The following is a 19,561-nucleotide window of genomic DNA, read 5'->3' on the forward strand; positions in this document are numbered from 1 at the left end:
TGTCACTGAACCATCCACTCCACCTGAATCAATCGTTACTTCAGAACCAGGCACTGAATCATCCACTCCACCTGAATCAATGGTTACTTCAGAACCAATCACTGAACCATCCACTCCATCTGAATCAATGGTTACTTCTGTACCAGTCAGTGAACCAACAACCACATCTGAAACACCGGTTGAAACTGAACCAGTTACTGAGCAAACCAATCCATCTGAATCAATGGTTACTTCAGAACCAGTCATTGAACCATCCACTCCACCTGAATCAGTTTTTACTTCTGAAACTGTCACTGAACCATCCACTCCATCTGAATCAATGGTTACTTCTCTACCAGTCAGTGAACCATCCACTCCATCTGAATCAATGGTTACTTCTGAACCAGGCACTGAACCATCCACTCCACCTGAATCAATGGTTACTTCAGAACCAGGCACTGAACCTTCCACTCCATCTGAATCAATGGTTACTTCTGAAGCTGTCACTGAACCACCCACTCCATCTGAATCAATGGTTACTTCTGAAGCTGTCACTGAACCATCCACTCCACCTGAATCAATCGTTACTTCAGAACCAGGCACTCAACCACCAACTCCATCTGAATCAATGATTACTTCAGAACCAATCACTGAACCATCCACTCCACCTGAATCAATGGTTACTTCTGTACCAGTCAGTGAACCAACAACCACATCTGAAACACCGGTTGAAACTGAACCAGTTACTGAGCAAACCAGTCCATCTGAATCAATGGTTACTTCAGAACCAGTCATTGAACCATCCACTCCACCTGAATCAGTTTTTACTTCTGAAACAGGCACTGAACCATCCACTACATCTGAATCAATGGTTACTTCTGTACCAGTCACTGAACCATCCACTCCATCTGAATTAATGGTTACTTCAGAACCAGGCACTGAACCATCCACTCCATCTGAATCAATGGTTACTTCTGTACCAGTCACTGAACCTTCCACTCCATCTGAATCAGTGGTTACTTCTGAAGCAGGCACTGAACCACCCACTCCATCTGAATCAATGGTTACTTCTGAAGCTGTCACTGAACCATCCACTCCACCTGAATCAATCGTTACTTCAGAACCAGGCACTGAATCATCCACTCCACCTGAATCAATGGTTACTTCAGAACCAATCACTGAACCATCCACTCCATCTGAATCAATGGTTACTTCTGTACCAGTCAGTGAACCAACAACCACATCTGAAACACCGGTTGAAACTGAACCAGTTACTGAGCAAACCAATCCATCTGAATCAATGGTTACTTCAGAACCAGTCATTGAACCATCCACTCCACCTGAATCAGTTTTTACTTCTGAAACTGTCACTGAACCATCCACTCCATCTGAATCAATGGTTACTTCTCTACCAGTCAGTGAACCATCCACTCCATCTGAATCAATGGTTACTTCTGAACCAGGCACTGAACCATCCACTCCACCTGAATCAATGGTTACTTCAGAACCAGGCACTGAACCTTCCACTCCATCTGAATCAATGGTTACTTCTGAAGCTGTCACTGAACCACCCACTCCATCTGAATCAATGGTTACTTCTGAAGCTGTCACTGAACCATCCACTCCACCTGAATCAATCGTTACTTCAGAACCAGGCACTCAACCACCAACTCCATCTGAATCAATGATTACTTCAGAACCAATCACTGAACCATCCACTCCACCTGAATCAATGGTTACTTCTGTACCAGTCAGTGAACCAACAACCACATCTGAAACACCGGTTGAAACTGAACCAGTTACTGAGCAAACCAGTCCATCTGAATCAATGGTTACTTCAGAACCAGTCATTGAACCATCCACTCCACCTGAATCAGTTTTTACTTCTGAAACAGGCACTGAACCATCCACTACATCTGAATCAATGGTTACTTCTGTACCAGTCACTGAACCATCCACTCCATCTGAATTAATGGTTACTTCAGAACCAGGCACTGAACCATCCACTCCATCTGAATCAATGGTTACTTCTGTACCAGTCACTGAACCTTCCACTCCATCTGAATCAGTGGTTACTTCTGAAGCAGGCACTGAACCATCCAGTCCATCTGAATCAATTGTTACTTCTGTACCAGTCAGTGAAACAACAACCACATCTGAAACACCAGTTGAAACTGAACCAGTTACTGAGCAAACCAGTCCATCTGAATCAATGGTTACTTCAGAACAAGTCATTGAACCATCCACTCCACCTGAATCAATGGTTTTTCCTGAACCAGTCACTGAACCATCCACTCCATCTTTATCAGTACTTCCACCGAAATTACCAAAGTCTGAGGAGCCTACATCTAAATTGCCACCTCTTGCGATACTAACAGCGGAACCCACAACTGTACCTAAGTCACCAACATCTATAACAGATTTCCTACACCCCTATGAAATAGGACCAGGAAATAAGTCCCCAACACAGTATTCTGTTCTTCCTCAACCTGATCATGATGTTCCACCTGGACCAGTACTTGAGATACATCCTGCTAGTTTCCCTAACATGCTGCCCAAAAAAGGGCACAAGCTACATAGACCATGGGTAAGGCGCAAGTGTTACAGAGGTTAAATGATGGTGATGATAATGAATATGATCAAGTAAATCAATCACCCTCCAAAATCCTAGAAAGCAAAAATGTCTGATTGTGTTGTGTTATAAAAAATAAATTACAATTTACAATAAAATTGTTTTGTTATCCAATGTAATCGCTTTATCTAACAAAAGTTTTGGAAATGTGAAAGTATAATTCAAAAACACATAACAAACCTTTTTTCCTCTTTCTTTTATTTAAATGTAATTAAATATGGACAAATGGTAGACTACTTAAAATAAAGTATTATCCATATTATTTCAACTCTTTTATAAGTTTTGCTGCTCTGGTTGCTTGATTGAATGATTATTCTTTTAGGGATTATACAACAATTCCTTAACTGACCTATAAAAGGGTCATTATTAGAGTTATTATTGTTTCAGTATTGAAATATCATCAGTCTCTTAATTACTGTATAGGCAACTTATCAAAAATACAAATAATTGAATTAATTATGAGGTTTAAAAATTATTTTTTATACTAATTATTTGGTCAGTATGCAGTCTGCATGGTCAGTGTTTATGGTCAATATTTATCAGCCTTTAGCGTGTCAGTGTGGTGTCACCCATTATGACCCTATGCAAAGAATCTGCATATGGCAAAAAATAAATAAATACAAAACTTATATGTATTAACAATTGTATGTGAAAAAAGATGATCAAATGATAACCGTTAAAACGTCTTAATGCATTCTTAATCATCCAGGAAAGTAAATCTCCAAAAGTTGATTCTGTTCATCTGGACGTAGCGTTTTGTGGGAGAAACGTTTCGTCACTCATCCAAGTGACTTCTTCAGTCTCAGCTGACTGCAGGTTTCCCCAATCTTATAAACAGTACATTTGCATAATGACTGAAACCAGCCCACTGAGGAACAATTCACGGATCACATTGACTCGGTGGACCGACACATCAAATTCACCAGGGAGGATATGAAAAGTGGCAGGTTAGCCTTCTTAGACTGTGAGATTTCCATCAGTAATGGGGGACATCTAAAAGCTGACATGTACCCTAAACCTACGCATACGGATCAGTATCTAAGGTTTGACTATCATCATCCACTGGAGCACAAACTGGGTGTTATTAGGACGCTACAACACAGAGCGAACACCATCCCCACTGACACAGCGGCCAGGGAGGCAGAAGAACAGCACATCAAGAAGGCCCTGAGTAAATGTGGTTATCCCAACTGGACTTTTGTCAAAGCTGGGAAGGCACCTAAAGAAAGATCCAGCCGATCCAGGAGAGAAGAACAACCAAATTTTTTCTAAACACCGGGTCTCTGTGGCTTTTAAACCCCAAAACATGCTGCGCCAAAAATTGGTCCACCCCAAGGATCGGGTCCCCCGATACAAACAGAGTAACATAGTGTACGCTGTTAAGTGCCAGGAGGATTGCCAGGATTTATACATCGGGGAAAACAAACAACCTCTGGCGAAGCGGATGACACAACACAGAAGAGCTACCTCGTCAGGGCAGGACTCTGCAGTCTATTTACACCTACAGGCCAGTGGACACTCTTTCAATGATGAGGATGTGCACATCCTGGACAGGGAGGAACGCTGGAGTCAAGGAGGCCATTTACGTGAAAAGGGAAAGACCATCTCTGAATAGAGGAGAGGGCCTAAGGGCACATCTTTCGCCATCTTACGATGCTGTGATTGCAGCCATTCCCCAACTCTCTGTGAATGGTACGTATGGCCATTGATCAGTGGTCTTTGATCAGTGGGTTTTGGTCAGTGGTTGTTGATCAATGGTCATGAGAATTTGCATAATTAAGATTAAGGAACTGACCTCCCAGCCCATTGTTCCTTCAGTGGGCTGGTTTCAGTCATTATGCAAATGTACTGTTTATAAGATTTGGGGAAACCTGCAGTCAGCTGAGACTGAAGAAGTCACTTGGATGAGTGACGAAACGTTTCTCCCACAAATCGCTACGTCCAGATGAACAGAATCAACTTTTGGAGATAACCATTAACAACATATAATCACTGGCCACTTTTGAGGTCAAACTGTTTTGCTAACATAACTAAGTAATGAGTCATATTCAGACATGCAGACAATAATGGGGACAAAATGTGATTTAAGTGACTTTGAACATTGGTGCGTTACAGGCTGGTCTGAGTAATTCTGAATCTGCTGATCTGCTGGGATTTTCCCACTCAGCCATCACTCATGGGTTTAAAGAGAATGGTGTGAGAAAGGTAAAATATCCATGACGTTGCAATTTGCATGGGCTTACCAAAATTGGACAATAGAAGACTGGAAAAACATTGCCTGTTCTAATGAGTCTCAATTTCTGTTGTGATGTTGTGTCCTTGTCTTCGCGTTACAGCCTACCTAAGGTTGTCACCCATTTCTATCACTTTATGACCACAGCAGACACATATTCTGATGGATAACACCCCATTTCACAATCATCTCAAAGTGGTGTCTTTAATATAACAACTGTACTCAAAATAAATAAATAAATGAATATATGAATACATAAAAATAAATAAATAAAACACAGTCCCCAATTTAATACAGCACCTTTGGACCTTTGGAGGTCGCAGTGGTTGTGGATGGGGGCTTCACATGTGCAGCTGACAAATCTGTAGCAACTGTGTCACACTATTATGTCAATATGGACCAAAATCTCTGACGAATATTTCCAGCACCTTGTTGAATCTATATGAATTAAGGCAATTCTGAAGGTGAAAGGGTCTCCAACCTGGTATTAGCCAGTACCTAATAAAGTGGATAGTGAGTGTATACAGTATGTTCACAAAAAGCCCTGTTAGGTTTTCATATGGGATACTTATTAATCTACAATTAAATCGACAAATATGCCCACAAACTTATTTTTGTCACATGGCGACTGGCACACAGGTGTGTCCCTGAGGCCCTCTAGTGGATCTTTTGGGAACTGCCTAAGCACAAATAAACTGGGGCTACATGTAATATAGCCTATTAGGAAAACTCAGCGTATTGTATTATAACTATTTATTGACTTACCTACTACGTAACGACTAATATCCGAGTGGGTAATATGTTTTAATACTATATTTCTTGCACACTGGCCTGGCAGGTTAGTGTGCTTATTACCTGTATTTCCTGGTTTGCTCTTGCTTAATTAATCAGACGAACACGGATGGAGTCACATTTCGTCAGGTTGTAACTCGCTGGATTCCCAGCATGTGACTCCGGCACGCTGGTCGTCTGCTGGCTGTTTGCTGTGTCAAGAAAAGAAAAACCCGAACTTCCTTGTATCGACTCACTACTCAAACAGAGAAAGCTTCGCATCAGCCGCGACAGCTGCCGACAACCCTGTTGTGTCTTCACGGCAAACCCGAGAGGGATAAAAGACGCATTTGGCACATTTTAATACACCGGTAAGTTTCTTTCTGTGAACTTGTGAAAAAGTGAAAACGGAAAACTAAACTAAACCTCTGTGTTCTCATCTTTTCCGCACCGGCAGATAGACATTTCCAACAGGAATGCCAAACGTGTGGTAGAAGTGCTGCTTTTCTTTGTTTTACCTCAAATTGTAAAGTAACTTTTTTTTGAGATTCACCCAGCTGTAAATTTAGTGTCATAATATGACGAAGTCATTCAAAAACAACAGTAACAAAACACAGGATTAGTGTAAGAACATCTTTAATAAGAACACAAAAAGTAGTTCGAATACAAATAAAGTCAGTCTGAGATAAAGGGAAATGTAAGGTTAAAGTGTTAATAGTTTAAAAAACGATCACAACCGAAATTCACCTCATTAGCACAAAATATTTACAGGAATAAGAGAAGAAGCTAAACAGTTTGTTAACTGTTAATTGCCTACAATAAAGGAAATGTTTACTGTTGTTTAAATCATTATATTATATGATATTATGTTATAATATATTATGCTTTTAATCCATAACTGTAGTAAATAGTTACACATTAAATTTAGCTATACTGAACTTTCTTACAGCAACTTCTAAGCTCTGCTTTCATCGATACTCAGTTATGACACTGATATTGTACTGAATTTATTACTGATGCCCAAATAATAATAATGCTAATGTTTAACTGGTTCACACATTTTGCTGATTGTGTGTATTTACAGGGCTCCGGTTTCTGTTGATCAATGAGCTGACTAATCTGTTTTCCAAATAGGTGTGACATGAGTGGGCTTCACCCACTGAGAAGAGATGAATACTGATGTTTTACTCTGCCCAGCTGTGCAGACGTGGAGTAAAACCCTCATTTCAGAGCCACACCGCCACACACACTGCCACACATCTGCATGGGTCTCTCCTTCACTGCTCCCACTTCACGACTCTTGCCGTCCTTTCTGTGAGACCATGTACCCAGGTGAACTTGACCCGAACACGGACCCGCAGCTCTTGGAGTCCAAGTTGGACTTCTTCCACAAGCTGGGCTACTCCACGGCTCAGGTACAGGCTGTTCAGCAGAAGTTCGGCCCCAACATGGACACGGATAAAGTGCTGGGGGAGCTGGTTCGGATCGGGCCTGTTCAGGAGGCCAATCAGGGGCCGGTGACCACAATGTCGGTGCTGGTGTCCAGAGGAGAAACCCAGCCATCGGGCCCTACACTGCTGCTGCCTGTAGCTGGTACTTCTCCTCAGAGCAAAGAGGAGACTGGCGAGGAAGGAAAGACTTTGAGACCCGTCGTTATAGACGGCAGCAATGTGGCCATGAGGTGAGCAAACTAATCAGTAGCTAGACTGATACTGAGTGATTGATTATGATATCGGTTAAAGCTCATGAATATGCCAGCCAAGTCCATTTTCTAACAGAAATCTCCCAAATCCACTGTTTAAAGCTCCTGCGTTCTCCACCGATCATCTGATTGATCCAAAATTGAAAACAGAATCATTATTGTGTCTCATGACTTGTAAATAATGTTTTTTATGCAGTATTGTCCAAAATTCACAGGTTAAATGTCAGAGAATTTCTATTTCTGCATTATGGAGTTTCTATCTATCAGAGCTGCAGTGATTATATGATAAGGCAATAATACTTTCAGTTGGTTTTCACTCAAAAAGCAGATGAATGAGCTGCTCTTGTCTGTTTTGAATAATGTAGAACCACAACGATTAATCAGTTAATCAAAGTTTAATATGCAAATAACTGTTTATGCTAAATGAGCTATTTCATCTTCATACTTGAGAATACTTAGTGCCTCTGTTTATGATCCTAAGCTGTATTTTGGGGGTTGAACTGAGGAAAATTAGATATAACAGGCATTTACTAAATTTTCTGTCATTTTACAGAGAAATCCGTTAATTATCTTAGAAAATAGTCTGTAGATTTATTTCTAATGAATATAATAATACATTTCTGCCCTAACAAAACCCTTTTTTCTGCTGTAAATAGGATAGATAACTTATGTTTTCAGTCAAAGAAAGTAGATTGGTTAATTTTTGGTTTTATCGTGATTCTCACAGCAGCTACACAAGCTATTTTCAATCTTAGTGCGGCTTTGAGGTTACCAGGCATAAAGTCCTTGACATTTAACTACACCACAACTCCCCCACTGATTTAATTCAGTTTTTTTAAGAGATCCAATTCCTTCTAATTGTATGACAATCAGCTAAAAGCAGGTCATTGTGACAGTCAGCTTCCATCTGCAGTTTCATTCACAGTTTCAGTTAGGAGTAGGAGTTGACTGAGTGGGAGGTTGTCTGGTGACAGCCTGTGCGCAGGGGTCCAGCAGCGTTAGATGCTTCATTTACCTTTCAGCACGTTTAAACCCAGAACAAAAGCAGCTTTTTAAACACAAATAAGTTAAATTATGCTCTTCAGGTGGTGTCATATCTCTTTATCTCTTTTTTTCTGGTTTGGTTTTTTAATCAAAATGTGGAAACGGCGTGGATTTTAGAATAGAATAGAATAGAATAATCATTTAATTGTCCCACAAGGGGAAATTTGGTTGTAACAGCAGCAAGAAAAACACATATACAAATAAAATGGACACAGGACACAGAACATATTTACAAAGATTATTTATAAATGAATTGTTATTTTCTCAACTGTAAGGGTAATAAATCATTGTTATAACTAATAGATGCCTCTATGAGGATGGCAAATAATTGTTAAAACCTGATACAAGATTATAAAGTCAAATGTTAACAAGCTGGTGTAAAAAGCATTTGTTAACATGGCTGTTAAACTCATTTTACATTGTGGGCCAAATACAGCCCACTTTAATCTTAAGTGCGTCAGACCAGTGAATGATGAATATTTTTTTCTTTTTTGTTTTGTTTTGATGTTTTTGCTGTGAACCCACCGTAAATTTTTTTTTATTTTTTTTTATTTTTTTTACAGTAGATAGTGAAAAAACAAGATCTATGTGGTGGGTCTTTATCGGTGGGGAAAATGAAATGTGTGAAACGTACATAATATGAAAATACAATTGTAAAAAGTGTAAAATTTATGTCCTCTTTCACATTTTCTGAAAGTTGTGCAGTGATTGGAAAACGTAAAAGGTTTTGTGAAATTCTGGCCCCTGGGCCTTAATTTGACACCCCTGATTTAGAGCAATGCTCAAATCTCTCTCTTTTTTATTACGAGCCAAGCTTTCCTTTCTCGTGTCATGTTTCTGTGACTGATTAGTCAGTTCTTGGGACTGCAGTAGCCTGAGTAACAAATTTTCTTGCAGATTTTCCAAGTTGTTTTCCAACTTGGTGGACACTGGCAGAGAGATTTGTCAGTTTTCCCTGCCAGGAACAAACCCAACATTCCAACATGTTCTCAGAAATATCTACAAAAACTGGTTTCTACCAATACCACAAAATTTCTGATTAGCAAATATGTGAGTTCCAATTTGAACTAAATGCTGACATTAGCATGCTAATATGCTAATGGTTTTATGAACTGTGTGCTGCATTTTATTAGATTTAAAACGAGCTGTTAAGCCCATGAGGTCAACAGTTTCACTGAAGTCATAGAGTGAGTGAGTTGTACGTTATTTTTCTCACAGACTTTTCTCATAGCGTTCTTTGTAAATAATGATAATACTGCCCCATAGTGTTTACTGTGTCAACATTAGCACCAAATCCAGCATACAGGGAAACTGTAATACTGTTAGACATTTGATTCAAAACCAATATTCTTCGTCGTTTCGTATCGTTAAAAGTCTTGAACTTTATCAGATACATTTCTAAAATTATTTCATTTTATTTCAACTATTCCAACAGTCATTCCAATATAAGTTGCTAATCATAATATTAAATATTTTATATCATAAATTATGTATATACTATTTTAGGTTGAAGATTTAAATACAATTTCAGTGATTAGGCCCATCAGAGATTATACTACACACTCACTGTGTGTTTTGTACTTGCGTTGTACATCAACTGAGGAATTTTTTTTTTCTTTTTACTCAGAACACAATAAACCAGTTCTGTAAACTGCAGCTTCCAAGACTGCTGCCTTTTCCCAAGTAAATTACCTAAAAGCATGCAGGTACTGATCTCTAATTACTGACTGTGATTTGGGAAGTTTAGTTGTGCTAAGCATTTTTTTTATTATACACCGAAGCGTCAGAAAGGGTGAGAGAATTAGGGTATACATCTGTTTTAGCACAGTATACACCCCATCTGTCATTTGCCTTTCCCAGCCTGGCATACAGGTTCAGGCATGCAGCTTCTTGAGTATGCAAATCAGATCGTACTTATAATAACGCTCTCTTTTTTAAGACGAATGTCTCTGGAGCAGGTCCAACAGCATTTCTTCAATGTCATTCAGAAATTCCCCAAGGACTTAAATCACTTACATCGTCATAGTCTATGTGACGATGTAAGTGTCACATAGACTGTGACACTTAGACTGTGTCACATAGACTATGACACCTAAACAAAAAGGTTAGAAACAGCTATTCTGGCAAGTTGATGATAGAAGTGTTGCGAAGCAAAACAACCAACTTTGTTTAAGCCACACGATTGCCAGATGTTTTTTTTTAATAGCTGTGAACATCCATCAAGCCACTAAAAACCTGTCTTGGGTTAGGGCGGGGTTGTGTTTTTTTAAAAGGCAAATTTTTACCTTTCAAATAAGGTCTCGCTTTTAGCTTTACAGTTTTTTAAGCTTTTCTTTGAGTATTGTAAATATTTAAATAAGTGAAAATTTTATAAAACTGCTGGATAACAACTTACCTTTAACCTTAGATAATGAGAAAGTGGATGATAAGAGCCAGCTAGAAACAAACTAAGTCAAAAGAAAAAGTTTTTCATATGACTCTGTGCCGTCCTGTGAAAAACTGAGTACACCCTTACTACAGATCACCTCTATAAAAGTTTTTGCAGTTTGCTTGCCTGAAACATTCAGTTGTGTCAACACAATACCACAATCTACCCAAGAGTGGACGTCCCCAAAAATTCACCTGATAGAAACTGCTACTTTCTACAGGCATCAATTAGCATGGTAATTGTAAATGGTGCCACATTAACGAATGTCTTGTACAGGCATCGGTAACTGTCATGTAACTGTCATGTAACTGTCATGAAACTGTCATTACGTTCATCACAGTACAATTAGAAGAAGGGTTGCCAAAGCAAAGACTATTCCTTCTCTAAAAAAACAAGCAAATAAAAATCAAACTTGGCCAAAACAAGACATTGCCTATCAACACTTTGTGCTGATAGGCACAGGAGGGGTGATGATTTGGGCTTCTTTGCATAGTTTTCTAGAGACAAATGTGAGGCAATCTGTCCAACAGCTGAAGCAGTACTCAGTGGTTAGTACAGTTTCTTCACAGCAGTCTTAGAAGTCATAGTCAAGTAGGGCAAGTCATAACAGATACAAATCATTCTCGGGGAAATCCCTCGCATAAACACTAACACTAGTAATTCAGTCGTTTACCTCGTTACCGCCAACTCGGTGCCAATGCTGGCACGGAGCCAATTCTGCCTCATGCTTTTTCCAAGCCAGTTCACATTTCTGCAGAATAGAGGAAAAATAATTGTGATATAACAGATGATGGGGTAGTTTTGAAGGAAAATCATAGTGGGCAGAATCAATCCGTCTATCATTCGTGAATTTCTTAAGGTAGTTCTTTCCATGGTCATTGTTTCCTTTATTGGTACTACCACAAATCAAATAAAGTGGAACCACATCTAGATTATGAAAGGGATATATAAGCATCGATTTTTCTTTCATGGTACTGTTCCAGTGACAGCTTTTTTTGCACTGTGGAACTAGTTATGGATCAGATGTCAGTGTGTCACTGACCACTTTTTTTAAGCAAACCTTTTGGGTCGTATTGACATGATAGCATCACATTGTTACTGCACATCCATGACGTCCATCTCCTGTTCCACCACATCCCAAAGGTGCTCGACTGGATTGAGTTTTAAATGATTTGAGGTTTGTGACATGGAGTGTTTTCAAAAGATGGGAACATCGTGTTCACAAAGAGATGAACGTGCTTAAATGATGCTAAATTGGTACTAAGCGGAAATATTCCCCACATCATTACACCACCATCACCAGCCTCAACTGTCGATTAATGGAAGGACAATTCTATGCTTTCATGCTGTTCATGTCAAATTCTGACACTGAGACTCATCAAATCAGGCTTTGTGTTTCTAGTCTTTTATTGACCGATTTTGGTGAGTCCAAGTGAGGAGGGCGGCTACTTTCTGGATAGTTTCTCTTTTTGGACCGTTCTCTGTAAACTCTAGAGATGATTGGTTTCAGTAGATCAACAGCTGATACTGAAACGTGGCCAACCAGGTCACTTAAACCACCTTCTTCATTTTAAAGACTTATTTTTAACTATAGCAAGTCATCTTGATCATGTGCATGTGCTTAAAAGTATTGAGTTACTTCCATTCATTAGATATTTGCGTTAGGGAGCAGTTGTAAAGTGGCTAGTAAGAATAGTCCACGCACTTGTGCCTAAATTATGGTCAACCTGTTGGAGACAAAGAGCTTTGTTCTATTGTAATCTTTAACATCAATGTAAATAAGGTGCACTGATAAGAGCTATGATGCCGAGTGAACATCAAAGAGTGCCATTATAAACACCATAACTCTTGTTCTAAAGTGGGTCAGGAACGTTTCCCTCCAGCTGTTAGTGTGTGGGCATGTGTTCTGGTTTCTTATTCATTTTTCCTGGTTTTCATTTAGCCATGGCAACAAGGAAGTTTTCTCTTGTCTGGGAATCCAGTTGGCTGTGAACTTCTTCCTGGACAGAGGCCACACTGAAATCACTGTGTTTGTTCCCTCATGGAGGAAGGAGCAGCCCAGGCCGGATGTTCCCATCACAGGTACAACACTGGGAATTCACGTGCTTTGTTTTGTTTCTCTACTTCCTTCTTTGCCCGACTGTGAAACCTGCACAGAAACCTGAAAGTTGTGGTACAATTTCCATGACAGAACTAGTGAAAATATATATTAAGCTGAGAGAAAGTTGACGCCTTTGATGTTTTTTAAGCAAAAATTTCCCAGAATGTCCCAGCACGTGTTTTAAGCTTTTGATGGGGATTTTAAAAAGACATTTACATTTTTTTTCCCGAATTGCCTGCTATGAAGCTTTTAATGGCAGTTAAAGCAAGAACTCTCAATGTAATCGAGTAGATTACTAGTAGATTTGAAACTAAATGGTAATATAAAAAAGCAGAACAATAAATAATTTGAGAAATTATTTGTAAGTAGTGAACTTAAAACCCAGGCATGTAACTGGCAGGACATTGTTTGACAGAATCAGCTGCTGATTCTCAGTTTACTGTAAAACTCAAAAGGGGAAACTCCACAGACAGTTTTTCCCCCATGCATAAAGCTTATCTGCAGCATGTGCTGCAAAAAAAAATTTTTTCTAATTTTTTTTGTCTTGCTTTTGTGATACCAAATGATAATCATCATTTCAGTTAGCCTGTGGTGACCTATATTTGGAAGTGACTGCTGATAATGTAGTTAAATAGATAGCTCATGCAGATAAACGGTTTTGTGTTAGGGTGTAATTTCAAGTCTGCAGTTATTATTCAAGATGTTTAAACCTGCCTCCTGGGAAAAAACACAAACTAATATGCAGTCGGGACTTGCTTTATTATAGCTGAATGAGTTAAATAAAGATCTGAATGGGCATTTAGTGATGACCCTGAGCTTAATTTGCGGCTCCTCTCGGCTCCACAAAGATTAAGCTCTTTGTTTTGTTCCTCTAGCCACTCCTTTAGGGTTAAACTGTGCTCCTTCTGCAATTTTTCTAATTATGGAGTTCCACAGGGCTCTGTCCTGGGATGAATTCTATTCACATTATACATGCTTCCCTTGGAAGGCAAGGCATAGCATACAGTGTCATCACTATGCAGATGATACCCAGCTTAATCTATCCATGAAGCCAAATGACACACAGCAGTTAGCTGAACTATAGGAATGTCTTATAGACATAAAGCTGGATGACTTTTAATTTCCTGATTCTAAAACTGAGTTATTGTACTCGGCCCTGAAGATTTTAGAAAAATAGTGTCTAACCAGATATTTACTTTGATGGTCATTTTGACTATGTCCTTGTGAGCACATTAAAAATATGTATTATTGCTGTCTTGCACTTCTTTAACCTCCTAAGACCCAAACTCTTCCACGACATGCATTTTTAATTTCTCTTTGATATTTGGGCATATTGGGGCTCGATCAATGTAAAAACAAAGAATTACCAGGTTTTTTTTTTTACCTTATAATGTCCTCGTAAGTGGATATCAGGCCCATGTAGAGCAAAATTGAGTACCCAAAATGTGGTCCTAGGAGGTTAAGACAGGATGTTTGTAAAATTAGAAATATGCTGAAAACTAGTTTGTTCACTTATTCTAGGCTTGACTATTGTAAGTCATTATTATCAGGTTGTCCTCAAAGCTCCTTGGAAAGCCTTCAGTTGATTCAGCGAGTATACTGACAAGGACTGGGAAGTGAGATCATGTTTATCCCATATTGGCTTCCCTTCAATGGCTCCCTGTTAAATCCACAGAAAAAATTCAGAATCTTTCTCCTCATATTCAAAGTCTTGAATAATCAGTCACTGGCTTTATTGTAGTGGCTCATCATTTCTCTGACTTAATGTTTGGCATCCAGATCAGCAAATTCTGCGTGAGCTGGAGAGGAAAAGGATTCTGGTGTTCACACCGTCGCGGCGCTATGCAGGCAAACGGGTGGTCTGTAATGACGACTGCTACATTGTCAAGCACGCCTTCGAGTCTGACGGCATCATCGTGTCCAACGACATGTACCGTGACCTTCAGGGAGAGAAGCCGGAGTGGAAGCGCTTCATCGAAGAGAGGCTGCTCATGTACTCCTTTGTTAATAACAAGTGAGTTTTGCGTTCCTGATACACAAGATCCCTACCAGCTAGTAACCTGAATTAACCAATGAGTGATGGTGTTTGCATTTCACCCCGATGCAGGTTTATGCCCCCCGATGATCCCCTCGGTCGACATGGACCAACCCTGGAGAACTTCCTGCGGAGGGTTCCAAAGACTCAGAAAAAACAGCCGTGTCCTTATGGTGAGAGAGCTTTTTTAAGACATGTAGCGCCATCAGGGGTCACAGTACAGCAAACATGGATCCAAAATACACAGTCAGGGTTAAAAAGAGAGATCTTGATGGTTTCAGCCCTCACAGATTTCAGATTTCAGAATCCAGTATTAAGGAGGCGACACTAAGACAAGTTAAACTTCACAGTGCTTGAGACAACCTACCTGCCAAGTATAGTGGTGCAGTTTTAATTTCAAAGAATGCCCAATGTTGATCAGATTTAGTGTATTTTGTTGCACTTTGTGTAAAATTGATAAAGAAAAAACTATTTTAAGCAGTATTTTAGAAAAATTCCTTACTTTAACAAGATTATGTGCAGACTACTATACATATAGGGCTGTTATTCGACTGTTGCCTAGCCGAGACATTTCTCTGCATGAAAAAAGAAATACTGCTTTGGTGGAGTTATAAAGCCTGCTGTTTATTCATTTTCCAGGGAAGAAATGTACTTATGGAATCAAATGTAAATTCCACCATCCCGAGCGAGCCAAACAGTCCAATCGTGCTCTTGCAGACGAGCTTCGAGAGAGTGCTAAGCAGCCTACTCCTTCTCAGAAACAATCTTCAGCTTGCTCCAGTCCTGTGCCTGGACTCAGCCTCCTGTTGGTGGAGGATATGGCGAAGAAACTGACTCTGGGAAACGAGAGCAGCTCCTTAAAAAAAGCTCATAAAAATGAAAAGGTAGCTCAGGTGAAGGCAAGTCACTGCTCCAGCAAGAAGGCCTCATCAAAGAAGGAGAAGTCCAGCAAACACGCGTCGTCTGATCACAACTCGGTGCAGCACAGCCGCTCTCAGGAGCAGCTGGACTCTGGTTTAGGCTCCATAGACAGCCAGCCGGTGGAAGCTCCTCGGAGTCTGAGTGATCACCAGTTTGGGCTACCGTACAGCAGCAGCCAGCAGTACTGCCCTCCAAAAAGTTCCCCGTGCAGCTGCTGCTCACATGGCACTGCCTCTTGTGGGAGTGCGCCGGCTTTCCCAACTCACAACATCGGGCCAGTGAGCAGCCACAGCGCTGATATGATGCCCTACAGTCTGCCCCACTATCCGAACTATTGCGCTTACCCACTTAGCATGAATCCATACAGCCAACTGACAAATTTCCAGCGCAGCCAAACCCACAGCTTCCAGAGGCCACAATGGTCCGATCCATTCTGCGGTCAACCGGCGGTGGTCCGCAGCCTCCCGGGAGATCCCTCGCACTGGGAGCCTCCTCCAATGAAGCAACCAGGTCCCAGCAGGGAGGAGAGAGAGGTTATACGGAAAAAGCTCCTCGCTATCTTCAGCGCCCAGCTGGTGGATACAGCCATGGACATGTTCCCTCAGATGATGGATCCACAGATGCTCGTGGTCGAAATCCTCAAGTTGCAGAGTCAGCTGAGATGAGACGAATCCAGTCCGAGAACTCGTCTTTCAGTGGAAAGACTGAAGGTTAACATGAGTTTGTGTGTTTTGTATTGTGGTATCCACCTTGATTAAAAACTATTTGAATTCTTTGGAGTTGCCTCGCTGCAGTCTCACGTTAGAGGCAGGATGCAGTTGATACAAATTGTATCTTTATTTAGAAATTTTAGCAAACATGTGGCTTTTAATGCTACTTAATTGGATTAACTGACACTCTTGAGGTCTACCTTTCATAGATACACTTATATAGTCAGATTCAGTCACCAGTGTGTTGTGTGGATGAGGAACACGTTCTCGATATTGATGTCTTTTTGGAAGAACCTGACGTCTGAGAATGACCAACAAGCTCGGAAATGACTGCGAAGGTCGCCTTGTGTGTGTCTCAACAGTATTTAAGAACCGGCTGTGCTGTGCTGAGCTGCGTACTGAAATACCTTTTTGTGTCATATTGGCACTATGCATCTATTGTTTCTAAGACATCACTGTGCAGTGTTGTCAATCAACGTGTCAGGATAAAATATTATGGCTGCATTCTCACATACACTCCCTGCAAATGGTAGTTGATCTCAATTGTCAGAGTTGTTTTTGACATGGTCTTTGAGCCAGAGTTTCTCTGTTTCTGGACTTAATAGTTTTTATTATGTGTGGAATATTGCATGTGATTCCTAGTTTCATAATTATATTTACATCATGTATAAAGTATGCATCGGTTAGCGTTCAGTTTTTAGTTATCCTAGAGTTTTTCTGCTCCAGGCTGTTAAGTCATCCTTGTTTTCAAGGTTCTTTATCTATTGTCCCAGTGTTTGTTGCCCCCCTTCTGTCTCCTTAGTTGGTCATGTCCGTGTCTGCAGTGTGGTTTTGTTTTTGTGGTTAGAGTTTTATTTTTTGTATTTCCTTTGAGCGTCCAAGTACGGGAATAAAGCTGCTTTATAGTTAATTCTGTCTGTCACCATGTGCTGCACCTGGGCCCTGCCTAACCTGCCATATAGCCGATTATGACAGTTTTATAGTCCCAGAAATTGGATTCTGTTTGCCTGGATGAAGCGTTTTCAGTGGAAGAAGCTGAGCTGCATCCAGATGAACTGATTCAAGTCTGTACTTGGATTGCTGCAAGTTTTATGATGGTTAATGTTCTCAGTTTAGATTATTTAATGTGTTTTTTGTGATATCAAGCTAACTGGAATTTAAAACACACCTCGAGTAAAACAGTAAAACGGTTATATTTATTCCACTTTATTTTACTACATATATTCTGTTCTTTTTATGCTGATACAATGAAAGTTGTTGAAATAAAAATAAACAATTAGCAGTCGAGCTGTTTACATTGTGCTTTATTTACATGCATTTTAAAGACTTGATATATATACACCACTCACTTACCCAATGTGTTTGTAATAATATGGTGAATAACTGTGATAAAGTGGCAAACTTCACAAATACAGTAGCTCTGCAGAAATTCCATTAATCCATTAAGTACTAACGTTTGGAGTCCAACCAGAACTACAAAGATCTAAAACATAAATTATTTCACCTCTAGCTGCTGCAAAACAGTAATTTACTTGCAAAATGACATGGGTACAATCAGATGACAATCAGCTGAGTTAGGTCCCTGAGTTGAACTGTAACTGTTGGGAGACAGGTTGGCTCCCACCAACCAACATGTGCAACTGCATTGCAATCGAAACTGGCTGTCCATTGAAGAAGTTGGCGCTTCTGAGTGAGCAGTTCGTTGGCGCTGCTACTTTTTACCAAATTGGGAAGAAAAACCAGGATAAAAATGCAGATTTTTCCTATTTTTACTCTCAAGTTGCCCATCAGAGGTATATATGTCTAAAAATCTGTGTTCATGATCATTTAGATAATGATAGTTCTTGCTTCTTTAAAGAAGTGGTTTAGTTCAGTTTGGTTTTAATTAGATGAGGTCACCAGGAGGTGAATGCAAGCCAATTTAAGGTTCTTAAAAGTGATGTAAATCAACTGCGTGTGAGAGGCTTGTCAGCACAGGTAAATACCCTTAAACACACCCTGTCGAGTTTTGGAACACCTTAAATTTTACAAGTAGAATCTCACTATAGAAACACAAACATCTAGAACCACAGTGCATTTAGAAAGTCTTTAGACCCCTTCACTGTTCCCATCATTGTACACTCTGTAACCTGTTATAAAGTGAAAAAAACATGCTTTTATATTCTTTGTGCAAATGTAGAGGAAATCATTTACTCTCATTTACAAAAGTTAGGCTCTTTCTTTCATCTCTCACACCCCTTGGCATCATTTATAGCTTTGAAAATTCTCCGGTAAGTTCCTCCAGGCTTTGAACACCTGGTTTTGGCCAATTTACTTCATTCATTTCATTCATTTGGGGATGATGCCTTCCTGTTCCAATATGTCCACCAGTGCACAAAGCAAGTCAAAAAAGATGTTTGAGGAGCTTGATGGAGTCCTGACCTCAACCTGATAAAACAACTTTGGGGTTAATTAGAGAGGAAACTGCGAGCCAGGTCTTCTCATCTAACTTCAGTGTCTCACCTCACAAATGCACCTCTGGAAGAACGGTCAAAAATTCCCATAAACACACTTCTGAACCTTGGAAAGACATCCCAGAAGAGTTTAAACATGTATAGCTGCAAATTGTGGACCAACATCATATTCAACCCTATGGATTAAGAATCGGATGGCACTCAAGTTCATATTCTGAGCTGTATTTGTGGTGATGAGGGTCCACAACTGCAGTCACACGATGTCTTGTTTCACTGTGTACCGTACCACTGCGCTTGACTTGAGGTTGAGTATAGTCTGGAGCATGTTTAGCTTCAGTGTATATCACCAAGAGGACATTTAGATAAGACAGACAGCTATAGTGCGGAAAAAAATAAAATGTTTTTTCTGAAGCGGTACAAATGTTCTTTGGCGATTAGAAAAACTGCCGTTCTTGGTTTCATTTTGCAGCCACGCAGCTGCCGTTTACTCAATGTATATTTTGGAGTACTTTCTGAATGTGAATACCAAAGTGTCAGCAGTGCAGGTTAAAA

The 19,561-nt window shown here is 40.0% G+C and overlaps 1 protein-coding gene across 1 annotated transcript; it reads left to right on the plus strand.

Moving 5' to 3' along the window:
• The first annotated feature begins 5,728 nt into the window (after positions 1-5,728).
• On the plus strand, positions 5,729-17,841 carry zc3h12ab (zinc finger CCCH-type containing 12Ab). The gene is made up of 6 exons (XM_082521293.1): positions 5,729-5,986; positions 6,750-7,296; positions 12,732-12,871; positions 14,670-14,904; positions 14,998-15,098; positions 15,565-17,841. The coding sequence occupies exons 2-6, from the start codon at positions 6,785-6,787 to the stop codon at positions 16,509-16,511; spliced, it is 1,935 nt and encodes a 644-aa protein (XP_082377419.1). The 5' UTR covers positions 5,729-5,986; positions 6,750-6,784; the 3' UTR covers positions 16,512-17,841.
• The last annotated feature ends 1,720 nt before the right edge of the window (positions 17,842-19,561 follow it).

The sequence above is a fragment of the Aulonocara stuartgranti genome, assembly GCF_965226115.1.
Source record: "Aulonocara stuartgranti genome assembly, chromosome: 22".
NCBI classification, from domain to species: Eukaryota; Metazoa; Chordata; class Actinopteri; order Cichliformes; family Cichlidae; genus Aulonocara; species Aulonocara stuartgranti.

Excerpts from the sequence above, each read along its gene's own strand:
- zc3h12ab (XM_082521293.1), top strand. The coding sequence starts at position 6,785 with ATGAATACTGATGTTTTACTCTGCCCAGCTGTGCAGACGTGGAGTAAA. Across the intron at positions 12,872-14,669 it reads GCCGGATGTTCCCATCACAG|ATCAGCAAATTCTGCGTGAG; the intron begins GTACAACACTGG and ends TTTGGCATCCAG. Across the intron at positions 14,905-14,997 it reads TACTCCTTTGTTAATAACAA|GTTTATGCCCCCCGATGATC; the intron begins GTGAGTTTTGCG and ends ACCCCGATGCAG.